The following is a 14,141-nucleotide window of genomic DNA, read 5'->3' as shown; positions in this document are numbered from 1 at the left end:
ACTGTATCTTGGGACTTTTACTTTCATCACTGGGGGCAGGGTGCCCCCAGGATTAAAGGCTGGATAAGCTGGGACATTTTCCACTGGAGCATTGAGAGGTGACCTTATGGCGGTTTATAAGACCATGAGGGGTGTACTAAGGTGAATGACAAGGGTCTTTTCCCAAGGTGGGAGATTTTGAAACTGGGGAATATATTTAAGGTGAGAGGAGAAACGTTTAAAAAAGACATGAGGGCCAACGTTTTTTACATTTGGGGTCATTCGTGTGTGGAATGACCTCCCTGAGGATGTTTTTAAAATTTGTTCAGGGGTGTGCATCACTGGCTAAGCCATCATTTATTCCCAGAGGGCACTTGAGAGTCAACTACATTGCTGTGGGTCTTCTGTCACATGTAGGCAAGACTGGCAGTTTCCTTCCCTAAAGGGCATTAGCAAACCAGATGGGGTTCATGATCATCATTAGATTCTTAACTCTAGAATTTGTTTGTTTAATTAAATCCATGGCAGGGTTTGAAACTAGATCCCCAGAACATTATTTGGGTCTCTGGATTCACCGCCCAGTGATAATACCACTAAGTCATTGCCTTCCCTGGGGTGGGTGTGGGTGCAGTTCCAACATTTAAAATACCTTGGGATAAGTACATGAATAGGAAATGTTTGGAGGGATATGGGCCGAGTGCAGGTAGGTGGGACCAGTTGAGTTTGGGATTATGGTCGGCATGGACTAGATGGAGTGAAGGGTCTGTTTCCATGCTGTATGACTCTAAAGGACAGATGCAGAGTGGAGGTCTGGTATGAGTCACTTCTGTTTTCTTATGACATGTAATGTGCAGTTGTCAGAAAGCAATGCAGTAAGAATGAAACTCTCTTAAATACCTGGTGTCTGTCCCATAAGGTGCAGAGTTGTACCATGAACATTGGTAAAAGGTTTTCACAGACTTCACAAATCAAGACCTTACCTTTCATTCATATTTGACAAGAATGCATAACTTATGAGATGTACAAATTGATGGCTCTAATTGGGTGGTTTCTAAATAAACTATGTTATTGCAGGACAGAAATCTTGAACTTGCTGAGTGCTAGAGAAGTTGTCCATTTCCATTCCAGAATCCTGAGCAACTTCTATTGTACTTGAGTGACAGCCCCATGCACAGTAAAGGAAGAACAGTAAAACCTCACAGGAAGGAGGATACTGTAGCGTTGAGTTACTCTGGCTTTGATTACATGAGTCTGGTAACTGATCTATGCTGCTAGTGCTTGATTAGTTAAGCTTGGATGTGGACTCAGAGAAACATAAAAGGATTGTTGATGTTTCTGACACGAGTTGGAAGCCAGACCTAAAGCATAGAGCAGACATTTTAAAACACTTTAAACAGAATGTGTCGCGCATGTAGAAACTAGTGTTATCTCTGTATTGATCCCTGATGTAAACAGACCCACTCTAGCCAAGACCCAGGCCCCAGAGATTAAAAACAAAAGCAAAGTGGATGCTGCAAGAGATAACAAATTGCCTGTATTTATATAGCACCTTTAATGCAACAAAATGTGTCAACGCATGTTACGGAGCACAATTTGACACTCAGTCTCGTATGGAGGTATCAGAACAGGTGATGAAAAGCCTGGCCAGGGAGGTAGGTTTGAAGGAGTGTCTTAAAGGAGAGAGGTGAAATGGAGAGGTTTAGATTAGATTAGACTTACAGTGTGGAAACAGGCCCTTCGGCCCAACAAGTCCACACCGACCCGCCGAAGCGCAACCCACCCATACCCTTACATTTACCCCTTACCTAACACTACGGGCAATTTAGCATGGCCAATTCACCTGACCCGCACATCTTTGTGACTGTGGGAGGAAACCGGAGCACCCGGAGGAAACCCACGCAGACACGGGGAGAACGTGCAAACTCCACACAGTCAGTCGCCTGAGTCGGGAATTGAACCCAGGTCTCTGGTGCTGTGAGGCAGCAGTGCTAACCACTGTGCCACCGTGTTTAGAGAGGAAGTTGTAGAGTTGACGCACTCAACAGCTTAAGGCAAGGCTGCAAATAATTAAAAGTACCCAGCAGGAAAAAGCAGTAAAACCAGTGTATGAGATTTCCTGTTTCAACTCATCCTGTCCACTGGAGAATGGAGCTCCAGTATGACGGGTACATTCATTCCCAAATATTACTGGTCTTCCCTCTGTGCAGTGATGGACAAGAGGTCAGAATTGGAGACGTACAGAGATATTGAAGGGGTACATGGCCAGAAGAGAGAAGAGAGATTGAGAGGAGCAAGGCCATAGAGGGATTTGAACACAAAGACGAGAATTTAAAAACTGAGGGTGTTAATGGTTTGGGAATCAGTGTGTAGTTCAGCAATAACGAGTGAGCTGAACTGTGTGTATCCAGAAAAAGACGGCAGGATTTTGATGAACCCAAATCTTGCTCTATTTTCCTACTGAGAAACTATACGGGGGGGATCCCACTACTTACAAACATGCAACTTATGAATGCTCAAACTTATGAATGCAACATCATGCAGCGGCGTTACTTTAAAGATCCCACATACATCGTTTCCTGTACTAACAAACAGCTATTTCATATTGTCCTACCAGAACAGAAAAGCCCTGGTAGCAGCTGTGGAAAGAAATCAGTTAACGTTTCGGCTCTGGTGACCCTGTCCGTTCTAGCAATTTCTGTTTTTGTTTCTGATTTACAGCATCCGCAGTCCTTCCAGTGTTTATTTTGTATTGTCTTACATTGTGTTCTGACCTGCGGACAACTCGACTTGCAAACAGACTCCAGAATGGAAACCGGCTGCAAGTTGGGGACTCGCCTGTATCTGTAACAGAAGAGGGTCACTTCCTTATTCTTCTTTGTTAATTCCTCACCAAGTCTTTACTTTCTTCATTTGGCTCTGGATTGCCATTGCTCCAATGCCTTGTCCTTCAATGACCTTCGAAATCCCACTTGTTTCAGAAGATTACAAAGGTATATTTTGACAAGCTGGTTGTATTTTATTGTGGCCAGATGGTGCCCAGCTGCATTGAACGAATGTGGCCAGCAGATGTGTTTCAGTGTAAGAACTGACATTGACAGGAGAAGGCTTTGTATTTGGCAAAGAAAAAATAATATATGGATTGTGTGTTCAAATATGGTAACTCCCAGTTATAATAACAGGTTTATTGCAAAGCTAAAGCCGACCCAACTATGTTACAGAAATAACAAACAATCTACCAAACCACAGAGTGATCCCCTTCCACTTTGTTTATAATAAGAGAAGGCTCAGCAAGTTGTTGAATGGTATCCACTAAGTATTTAAAGAACATGAAACAGAATATTAAGCAAATTTGAGCCGTACCTTATTTATGGACAGTAACCCAAACTATTTTCCATACCACGTTTACATTTTAACACTTGGAAATGAACACAACCCCCAGATACCAATAAAAGCAAAACATCAATCATAGAATTATGTCACATTCAGTATATTCTGAAAATATATCTGTTTAAGTTCACTGTGTAAATCTGTGTTTGTGAAAGTGCCCATCGGTCCATTGTTCCATCCGCACCATCTCCAACTCAGTGGCCAGGTAGAGGTGGTTGAGTCTTGAGGTTATCGTTGTTGGATCTTGTTCCATAGCATCAAGGTGACAGTGTCAGGCTCGTAAAGGCTGCAGAGGAGCGGTAGAGGGAAAATTGGTTTGGTTAGTTGATTCTGAATGGTTGGACAAGGGAGCTACTGCTGCCATGTTTTTGTTTAATCCACAAAAGACACAATGCCTGGAGATGTTCTTTTTGTCTACAGAGGAGAGGCCACTGTCTATGAATATATGGAGTTTCTAGCAAGCTTAAAGGAGCCACATTTTGAGTTGGATTCCTCACGGCAATCAGAGTTGACTTGCTGACCATTCACATTTTCTCAATCAATATAAATTATTGTTCCCTTCAAGATTTGACTTCTTTGCAATGCTATTCTGATGAAAAATTTTGTTTTTTGTTTTAACCAATGCTCAAATTCTACACAATCCAAGGACAATGTATGTTTTCTTTCTCCCAAGAACATTACATCATCAGAAATAAGGCCAGAGGCAGACCACTCAGCCTTTTCAATATGCTGTACCATTTAATATGATCGTGGTCAATCCACCTTAACTTGGTCTTCCTAAATTATCCCCATATTTCACAATTCCCTAATCCTTAGAAGGAATAGGGTGGCGGTTGTGGTAATGTCACTGGGTTAGCAATCCAGAAACCAAGGCTAACACAGCTGGGCCATGGGTTCAAATCCAAGTCGAATCCAAGTTCACTTCAGACCTTTGGAATATAAAGCTAATTTCAGTAATGGTAGCCATAACAGCTGATGTAAAAACCCATCTGGTTCACTAATGTCCTTTATGGAGGGAAATCTGTCATCCTTAACCAGCCTGGTCTCCATGTGACTCTAGGTCCACACCAATGTACTTGACCCATAAACTGACCTCAGGAATGGGCCAGCCATGATGTTCAAGGATGATTAGGAATGGGCAGTAAAGGCTGGTCGTGCTAGCCACACCCACATCGCATGAAAGAATAAAAGAAAGAAAATTATCTTAGATCCCAAACATCTGTGGATCTATAGCTTATTTAAAGGTTGAGCATTGGCAGCTCTGTGGCATAGAACATTCCAAAGTTTCACAACCCTGTGTATTTAAACATACTTCTTTATGTTAGGAAGATGTTTTCATTGGTAGGAGAGACTAGGACCCAAGGACATAGACTTAGAGTAAAAGGGAAGACCTTTGGAATGGAGATAAGGAGAAACGTCTTCAGCCAGAGAGTGGTGACTCAATGGAATTCATTGCCACTGAAGGCTGTGGAGGCCAGGTCATTGAGTGCATTTAAGACTGAGATAGATAAGTTCTTGATCGTCAAGGGGATCAAGGGTTATGGGAAGAAAGCGGGAGAATGGGGTTGAGAAGTTTATCAGCCATGACTGAATGGCAGAGCAGACTCAATGGGCTGAATGGCCTAATTTCTGCTCCTGTGTCTTATGGTCTTATCTCAATCCAAAATGGCCGACCCCATATTTTGAGCTTGGGACTGGAACCATAGATGCCTCAGCAATTCTGTTTTCACCTGCTTTTCTCCATTCCTCTTTTCTTTAGCTTGTTCATTTATTTCTTCTTTTCCCCGCTTCCATGCTGAGGTCCTTGTGTAACGGCTGTTCTCTTTGTTTGCCTGTCTGATTCTTTTAATGTTTTTCTCCCATCTGCCTTCTGAAATTAGGGCATGCTGAATAACTACACTGGGATCTTCCCCCAGTGTTTTGTGAGGATCATTCAAGATTTATCGGAAGGAACTGACTCGAAAAGACGACTCACAGATTCTCACAGGTTCCGATGCATCTACCACGATATCCAGTGCTCTAAGATCAGGTATGTGGTTACGTGATGTTGGCATAAGAAAATAAAACAACAAGTAGTAGATATTTCATTCTGTAAATTGTCTCAAAGAACAAAGTAGCTTGGGTAATATAGAAAGTTGGGATAAAAGGTTCTTTTTTGGAATGACAGCCGGTGACAAGTGGTGTCCCGCAGGGTTCAGTGTTGGGGCCGCAGCTGTTCACATTATATATTAATGATCTGGATGAAGAGACTGGGGGCATTCTAGCCAAGTTTGCCGATGATACGAAGTTAGGTGGACAGGCAGGTAGTACTGAGGAAGTGGGGAGGCTGCAGAAGGATCTAGACAGGTTGGGAGAGTGGTCCAGGAAATGGCTGATGGAATTCAACGTGAGCAAATGCCAGGTTTTGCACTTTGGAAAAAAGAATACAAGCATGGACTACTTTCTAAACAGTGAGAAAATTCGTAAAGCCAAAGCACAAAGGGATCTGGGAGTGCTAGTCGAGAATTCTCTAAAGATAAACATGCAGGTTGAGTCTGTGATTAAGAAAGCGAATGCAATGTTGTCATTTATCTCCAAAGAGTTGGAATATAAAAGCACCGTTGTGCTACTGAGACTTTATAAAACTCTGGTTAGGCCCCATTTGGAGTATTGTGTCCAGTTTTGGTCCCCACACCTCAGGAAGGACATACTGGCACTGGAACATGTCCAGCGAAGATTCACACAGATGATCCCTGGAATGGTTGGTCTAACATACGAGGAACAGCTGAGGATCCAGGGATTGTATTCATTGGAGTTTAGAAGATTAAGGGAAGACTTAATAGAAACTTACAAGATAATACATGGCTTGGAAAGGGTAGACGCTAGGAAATTGTTTCCGTTAGGTGAGGAGACTAGGACCCGTGGACACAGCCTTAGAATTAGAGGGGGTCAGTTCAGAACAGAAATGCGGAGACATTTCTTCAGCTAGAGAGTGGTGGGCCTGTGGAATTCATTGCCGCAGAGTGCAGTGGAGGCCGGGATGCTAAATGCCTTCAAGGCAGAGATTGATAGATTCTTGACGTCACGAGGAATTAAGGGCTATGGGGAGAATGCTGGTCAGTGGAGTTGAAATGCCCATCAGCCATGATTGAATGGTGGAGTGGACTCGATGGGCCGAATGGCCTTCCTTCCACTCCTATGTCTTATGGTCTTATGGTCTTATAGAGTCATAGGCCTGGATTTTCAATACCAATATGATAGTTTGAGTGGAAATTCCATGGTCTTCTAGCTCGTCCATCTCCAACAACCCAAAAATAGAACACCTGAATTTCCAAACTGCTCACCTTGCACTCTGAGGCGCAGGGAGAAAGTGAGGACTGCAGATGCTGGAGGTCAGGGTTGAGAGTGTGGTGCTGGAAAAACACAGCAGGTCAGGCAACATCCGAGGAGCAGGGGAGTCGATGTTTTGGGCATAAGCCCGTCTCCTCGGAAGCTGCCTGACCTGCTGTCCTTTTCCAGCACCAAACTCTCAACACTCTGAGGCACAGGTATGGCATGAGGATGGATCCACTGACCACTGCCGCCCCCCTCCCCCACCAGAAGTAAATTGAAGGTAGACACAATCAAGAGCCACAGAACACTCATGGAAAAGCCTGTCTTCATTCTTTAGGGCTTTATCCCAGTTTCATTAAAGAATGTTAGTCTCACCACTCATTAGCACACCCACTCCTTACAGGCCCTTATCACCACCACACCATATCAACACCAACCCATTCTCCCCACAACCCCAGTGAACCCTCACACCATCCATGCCAATCCATACCTGTCTGCCCAGAATATATATTGTATAGACACAATGAACCCTCTAATAACTATGAACAGTTTTGGGAAAAGACAGTTATTCCTATAATCCTATAGAACTATTCAGCAAACAGTTGGGGAAGCGATGACTGAGAGGTATTACTGCTGATCTGTTCATCCAAAGACCTAGAGAGTGTCCTGGGGACAGAGTTTGAATCCTGTCAATGACAGATGGTGAAATTTGAGTTCAAAAAGAAAATTTGGAATTAAGAATCCAGTGATGACCATGAAGCCATCGTTGATTGTTGGAAAAGCCCATCTGGTTCACTTATGTGCTTTGGGGAGGAAAACTTCCATCCTTACCTGGTCTAGACTACAAGTGACTCCAGACCCACAGCAATGTGGTTGACACTTAACTGCTGTCTGGGATGGACAATAAATGCTGGCGTAGCCAGTGACCCCCTCATCCTGTAAATGAATAAATAAAAACTGACCACAAAGTTGCAATAAAAACAGTGTTAACCACTTCATACCCCTCAATGAGTGTAAATAAATATTGGGACATTGACAAAAGTGATCACAGAGAAAATAAGTTATTGTAAAGATGGTCAATCCAAACAAAGTCAACAGTTCTTTCCAGCTGTCCAAACAAATTCTCATTTAAAAAATACTTTTTTATGATGCTGGACTGTCACTAAGGAGTTCTGACTCTGCAAAAATCTAGGCCATGGAATCGTGGGGCCCCTTAATTCCATAGATGCTTTTATTAAGTAACCCAATCAGCCCTATTTTCCCACGTTATCCCCATGCTTCTTAATTCCTTTCCATCAAATGCCTTTGCAATTTTCTTTTGAAATCATTCACCATTTTCGTCAGCCTGTAGACATCAGATTCCAAATCGTTACCACCCGCTGTATAGAACGTCTCCAACTCCCTCATATTTCTTCCCCAAACCCTTACATCTATTCTCCCAGCACTTCTTCATCTTGCCTCAACCTATCAAGAATTTGTCCGCCATGATCAAAACGCCTCTCTTTGCTGCAGGAAGGATGATCCCAGGTCTTGGAATCTAATCTTGTTTGCAAAAATCCTTCCTCCCAGAAATCATTCTGGTGATCAGAGCCACTTCTTCACACTTGAAGTGCCTTGAATGAGCTGTCACTTTATTATCACTTTATCACTTTATTATTGAAGGCAAAGGCAGGTGGTTTCCAACAACCTTTTAACTGCAGTTTAAAAGCTGCAATTTTTGTTGACCTTTGCAGCAGGGTGGCTCAGTGGTTAGCACTGTTGCTTCTTAGTGCGAGGGACCTGGGTTTGATTCTAGCCTCGGGTGACTGCCTGTGTGGGTTTCCTCTGGGTGCTCCAGTTTTCTGTCACAATCCACAGGTGTGTAGGTTAGGTGAACTGGCCATGCTAAATTGCCCATAGTGTTCAGAGATGTGTAGGTTAGGTGAATTGTCCATGCGAAATTGCCCATAGTATTCAGAGATGTGTAGGTTAGGTGAATTGTCCACGCTAAATTGCCCATAGTGTTCAGAGATGTGTAGGTTAGGTGAATTGTCCATGCTAAATTGCTCATAGTGTTCAGAGATGTGTAGGTTAGGTGAATTGTCCATGCTAAATTGCTCATAGTGTTCAGGGATATGTAGTTTAGATACATTTATCAGGGGTAAATATAGGATAATAGTGTAGGGGGATGGGTGTAGGTGGGTTACTCTTCGGAGGGTCTATGTGTACTTGCTGGCCCAAAGGGTCTGTATCCACACTGCAGGGATTCTATTATAATATTCTGGGGCCTGCACTGATCTCAAATGACTCCAGCCGTAAGTCACATGTTATCTGGACTGATGTGGTATGAAGCTGCATTTTAAAGACCAGGAAGTCTGTAGTAAATTATTTGATCCTAGCGATGGTAGGAATGAGAGAAGTTAACTTTGATGTTTGTATCCATGTCCTCCCCTCCCCTTGATAATGAGGGCAGGCAGTGTGACGGGGCCAGTAATCCAGAACTGAAAAATGTGTTGCTGGAAAAGCACAGCAGGTCAGGCAGCATCCAAGGAGCAGGAGAATCGACGTTTCGGGCATAAGCCCTTCTTCAGGAATGAGGAGGGTGTTGCCAAGCAGGCTAAGATAAAAGGCAGGGAGGAGGGACTTGGGGGAGTGGTGTTAGGAATACGATAGGTGGAAGGAGGTTAAGGTGAGGGTGATAGGCTGGAGAGAGGTTGGGGGCGCAGAGGTCGGGAAGAAGATTGCAGGTCAAGAAGGCAGAGCTGAGTCCGAGGGTTGGGACTGAGATAAGGTGGGGGGAGGGGAAATAAAGAAGCTGGAGAAATCTGCATTCATCCCTTGTGGTTGGCGGGTTCCTAGGTGGAAGATGAGGCGCTCTTCCTCCAAGCGTCGTGTTGCCATGGTCTGGCGATGGAGGAGGCCAAGGACCTGCATGTCCTTGGCGGAGTGGGAGGGGGAGTTAAAGTGTTCAGCCACGGGACGGTTGGGTTAGTTAGTGCAGGTGTCCCAGAGGTGTACTCTGAAACGTTCCGCAAGTAGGCGGTCTGTCTCCCCAATGTAGAGGAAGCCACATCAGGTGCAGCGGATGCAGTAAATGATGTGTGTGGAGGTGCAGGTGAATTTGTGATGGATATGGAAGGATCCCTTGGGGCCTTGGAGTGAATTGTGGGGGGGAAGTGTGGGCGCAAGTTTTGCATTTCTTGCGGTTGCAGGGGAAGGTGCCGCCAGTGGAGGTTGGATTGGTGTGGGGGGGGTGGACCTGACGAGGGAATCACAGAGGGAGTGGTCTTTCCAGAACACTGATAGGGGAGGGGAGGGAAATATATCCCTGGTGGTGGGGTCTGTTTGGAGATGGCAGAAATGACGAAGGATGATACGATGTATCTGGAGGTTGGTGGGGTGGTAGGTGAGGACCAGTGGGGTTCTGTCCTGGTGGCGATTGGAGGGGCGGGGTTCAAGGGTGGAGGAGTGGGAAGTAGAGGAGATGCGGTGGAGGGCATCGTCAACCATGTCTGAGGGGAAATTGCGGTCTTTGAAGAAGGAGGCCATCTGGGTTGTTCGGTATTGGAATTGGTCCTCCTGGGAGCAGATGCGGCGGAGGCAAAGGAATTGGGAATATGGGATGGTGTTTTTACAGGGGGCAGGGTGGGAGGAGGTGTAATCTAAGTAGCTGTGGGAGTCAGTCGGTTTATAGTAAACATCCGTGTTGAGTCGGTCACCCGAGATAGAAATGGAGAGGTCTCGGAAGGGGAGGGAGGAGTCTGAGACGGTCCAGGTAAATTTGAGGTCGGGGTGGAAGGTGTTAGTAAAGTGGATGAACTGTTCAACCTCCTCATGGGAGCATGACGTAATGCCGATACAGTCATCGATGTAGCGGAGGAAAAGGTGGGAGGGTGATGCCAGTATAGCTGCGGAAGATGGACTGTTCCACATATCCAACGAAGAGGCAGGCATAGCTGGGGCCCATGCGGGTGCCCATGGCTACTCCTTTGGTTTGGAGGAGGTGGGACAATTGGAAAAAGAAGTTGTTCTGGGTGAGGACCAGTTCAGTCAGTCGAAGGAGGGTGTCAGTGGAAGGGTACTGATTGGTTTGGTGGGAAAGGATGAAGCAGAGGGCTTTAAGGCCTTCGTGGTGAGGGATGGAGGTGTACAGGGACTGGATGTCCATGGTGAAGATAAGGCATTGGGGAGGTGGAGGGCATGGGTGGTGTCCCGAACGTAAGTGGGGAGTTCTTGGACTAAGGGGAACAGGACCGTGTCGAGGTATGCAGTGATGAGTTCGGTGGGGTAGGAGCAGGCTGAGACAATGGGTCGGCCGGGGCAGTCAGGTTTGTGGATTTTGGACAGGAGGTAGAAACGGGCGGTGCGGGGTTGTGGGACTGTGAGGTTGGAGGCGGTGGATGGGAGATCCCCTGAGGTGATGAGGTTATGGATGGTCTGGGAGATAATGCTTTGGTAGTGGGAGGTTGGGTCCTGGTCAAGGGGGCAGTAGGAGGAGGTGTAATCCAGAACCCCAGTCCAATTCCTGGGGAGCATGGATTTGAATCTCACTATGGTTGTTGGTGACATTTGAATTCAAAAAAATATGGAATAAGAGCTGGTCTAATGGCAACTATCGATTATCATTAAACCCTTTCTGTTCTTCCATTAAAAAAACTGGCATCCTTACCCAGGCCTACGTGTGACTCCAGACCCCCATTAATGATTGTTACTAATTAGGGTGGGGCAATAAATGGTGACCTAGCCAACAATGACCACAGCCCATGAACAAATATTAAGAAAACGAGCGAGAATTGAGGGGGGGGATGGCTATAAGCCTGCAACATTACTTACACCTAAGGTAAAGAAAGGCCACTTGATTTAAGAGTTCCATAGCACTTTCCAGGCAGGAGTTTAAGGCAGGACTTGTTTTGTTTTTCAAGTTGCATTGACAACCTGCCTCAGGGTAATCAATACAAGTGTACATTGGCTGCCCTCCCTGCTCTGAGGGCCAAGGTTTGGGGGGGGACATGGGAATAACCCTTGCTCATGCCAACTGACAGCTGGCAGACTGATATCTGTTGGGCGACACTGATGCTTTATACTCCCTAATGTTTCATGAGAATCATGGGTTGGTTTGTGGCAGCCAGGAGCAAAGCTAAGTGTTGGCATGGTCTTACAGGAAATTCAGAGTAGGCCTGGGGCCTCTGAATGTTTGAAGTATCTTTTTGGCATCTCAGACCAACAATGAAGAACTCCAGCTGTTAGTGACTGAGAAAAAGATTGTGTTTAACTAACGTATCAACGTGTTTCTTAAAAGCCCCAGTTTTGTCTTTTTCTTTCGCTTTGACCTCAAAAAGCTTCACTTCTGTTTGAGACATTTGTGATTCCTGTTGACAGTGAATGTGAATACACTGAGCCAAGAGTAGACCCAGGGTTATGCGGTTGCATATTAAGGCCTCAGGCCTCTTGGGGAGGCCATGATGTGGAGGTGCCGGTGTTGAACTCGGGTGACAAGGTCAGAAGTCACATGACACCAGCTTACAGTCCAATAGGTTTATTTGAAATCACATGCTTGCGGAGCGCTGCTCCTTCGTCAGTTCACCTGATTTCAAATAAGTTTATTGGACTATAACCTGGAGTCATGTGACTTCTTGAGGAAGAATCTCAGGACAGTCAGATGAAAACAGTGAAGTCCGAAATTAATATGTAATCTGTTTTGTAAATGTGGGGCAGTAATTATAGGTTCATAGAGAGACATACAGCATAGAAACAGGCCCTTCGGCCCATCTTGTCTGCCAACTACTAAACACCAAATTGCATTAATCCTATTTATCTCATCTGGTCCATAGCCTGCTCTGACCCTGCGTTTTAAGTGCTCATCCAGATGTATGTTTGGGTTTCTTTGGGTTTTCGAATGTTGCGGGAGTGTCTGCTTCCACCACCCGCTCAGACAGCATGTTCCACATACCTACCACCCTCTGGGTGAAAAAGACTTTCCTCAGATCTCCTCTCAACTGCTTGCATCTAACTTTAAATGTATGCCATATGGCCTGCCATGGGGAAGAGATTCTCACAATTTACTCTGTCTTTGCCTCTCGTAATGTTGTACACAGATCCTCCTTCAATCTCCTCCACTCCAGGATAAACAATCCCAGTTTGTCCAGTCTCTCCCCATAACTGGCAACATCCTGGTGAAAATGGAGTATTTGACAATGACTGTAATAGTAAAATAGTTATAAAATCCTCAAATCGTTTTTCAGCTTCTTACTATATCGTTTTTCCTCTTGCAGGGATGTAACTCTGAAGGAGGGTGTTCCTGTACAACCAGACTACACAGAACTTCTGTCCTTAATGAGGTATTAACTATACAGGTCAAAAGTCAATGCTGAATATTCTCCTTTTTAATAGTCATTTTGGAATTAGTTTGGTCACAGTCGAAGGATGTGGGTAGGCCATTGAGGATTGTGAAGAGGAGAAATGTCTTCAACCAGGGAGTGGAGAGCTCATGGAATTCTCTGCCACAGAAAGGGGTTAGAGTCATAGAGATGTACAGCACAGAAACAGACCCTTCAGTCCAACTCATCCATGCTGACCAGATATCCCAACCCAACCTAGTCCCACCTGCCAGCCCCTGGCCCATATCCCTCCAAACCCTTCTGATTCATATATACCTTCCAAATGCCTCTTAAATGTTGTAATTGTACCAGCCTCCACCACTTCAGCTCTCTCCATACACGTACCACACTCTGCATGAAAAAGTTGCCCCTTACATCCCTTTTATATCTCTCCCCTCTCACCCTAAACCTATGCGCCCTAGTTCTGGACTCCCTCCCAACCCAGGGAAAAGACTTTGTCAGGCCAAAACATTGAATAGGAGTTAGATATAGTCCTTAGCCGAAAGGGATCTAAGGGTATAGTGAGAATGTGGGAACGGGGTTAAGTGGGATGGTCAGCCATGATCATATGGAATGCAAAGCAGGCCTGAGGGGCCGAATGGCCTAATCCTATTTTCTATGTTTCTTCCCTTGCCTTCACTTCTTGGTTGACCTCAGTTCGATTATGATGGTGAGCTTTTCCCGAGCTGAAGACTTCCCTGTGCCGATTACTTTAATTGGTTGCCAGGGCATGGGATTTGCCCAGCAACAATGGTACCTCTCCCAGCTAGAGGCAGTCACCTTGAAGTGGTTCCCTATCCATTCCCCAATGTCCCCAAAACCAAAGGTGAAGGGTGGGTCAAACAGGGGGAGCTCCCATTTGATTTCTAGCCTTTTGGGTATAATCCATCTAGTTTTTTGCATTGGGTATCGGTGTTTCCAGCCATTGCATGTGGCACCCAATGAAAGAAGATATTCTTTGTTGCTTCCTTGAAGCACAATGAGTTGATTACTTTTATAGCGATTTTACAGCTTAGGCTTGTCAACTCTGCAGAATGGTTCTTGGAATTTCCAAGAATTCAAGATTAATCTCCAGGGCGCTGCAGAGAGCACACTTGGAGAGAAATC

The 14,141-nt window shown here is 45.1% G+C and overlaps 1 protein-coding gene across 1 annotated transcript in view; it reads left to right on the top strand.

Moving 5' to 3' along the window:
- ncf4 (neutrophil cytosolic factor 4) overlaps nucleotides 1-14,141 on the top strand; it is a 77,009-nt gene that overhangs the window by 47,085 nt on the left and 15,783 nt on the right. Inside the window, exons 8-9 of the mRNA XM_060849130.1 lie at nucleotides 5,247-5,395; nucleotides 12,930-12,995. Coding sequence (XP_060705113.1) covers nucleotides 5,247-5,395; nucleotides 12,930-12,995 — 215 coding nt within the window. The remainder of the gene's footprint in view (nucleotides 1-5,246; nucleotides 5,396-12,929; nucleotides 12,996-14,141) is intronic.

The sequence above is a fragment of the Hemiscyllium ocellatum genome, chromosome 33 (assembly GCF_020745735.1).
Source record: "Hemiscyllium ocellatum isolate sHemOce1 chromosome 33, sHemOce1.pat.X.cur, whole genome shotgun sequence".
NCBI lineage: Eukaryota > Metazoa > Chordata > Chondrichthyes > Orectolobiformes > Hemiscylliidae > Hemiscyllium > Hemiscyllium ocellatum.
Note: the sequence above shows the minus strand (reverse complement) of the source record. Positions and strands in the feature narration are given on the sequence as shown.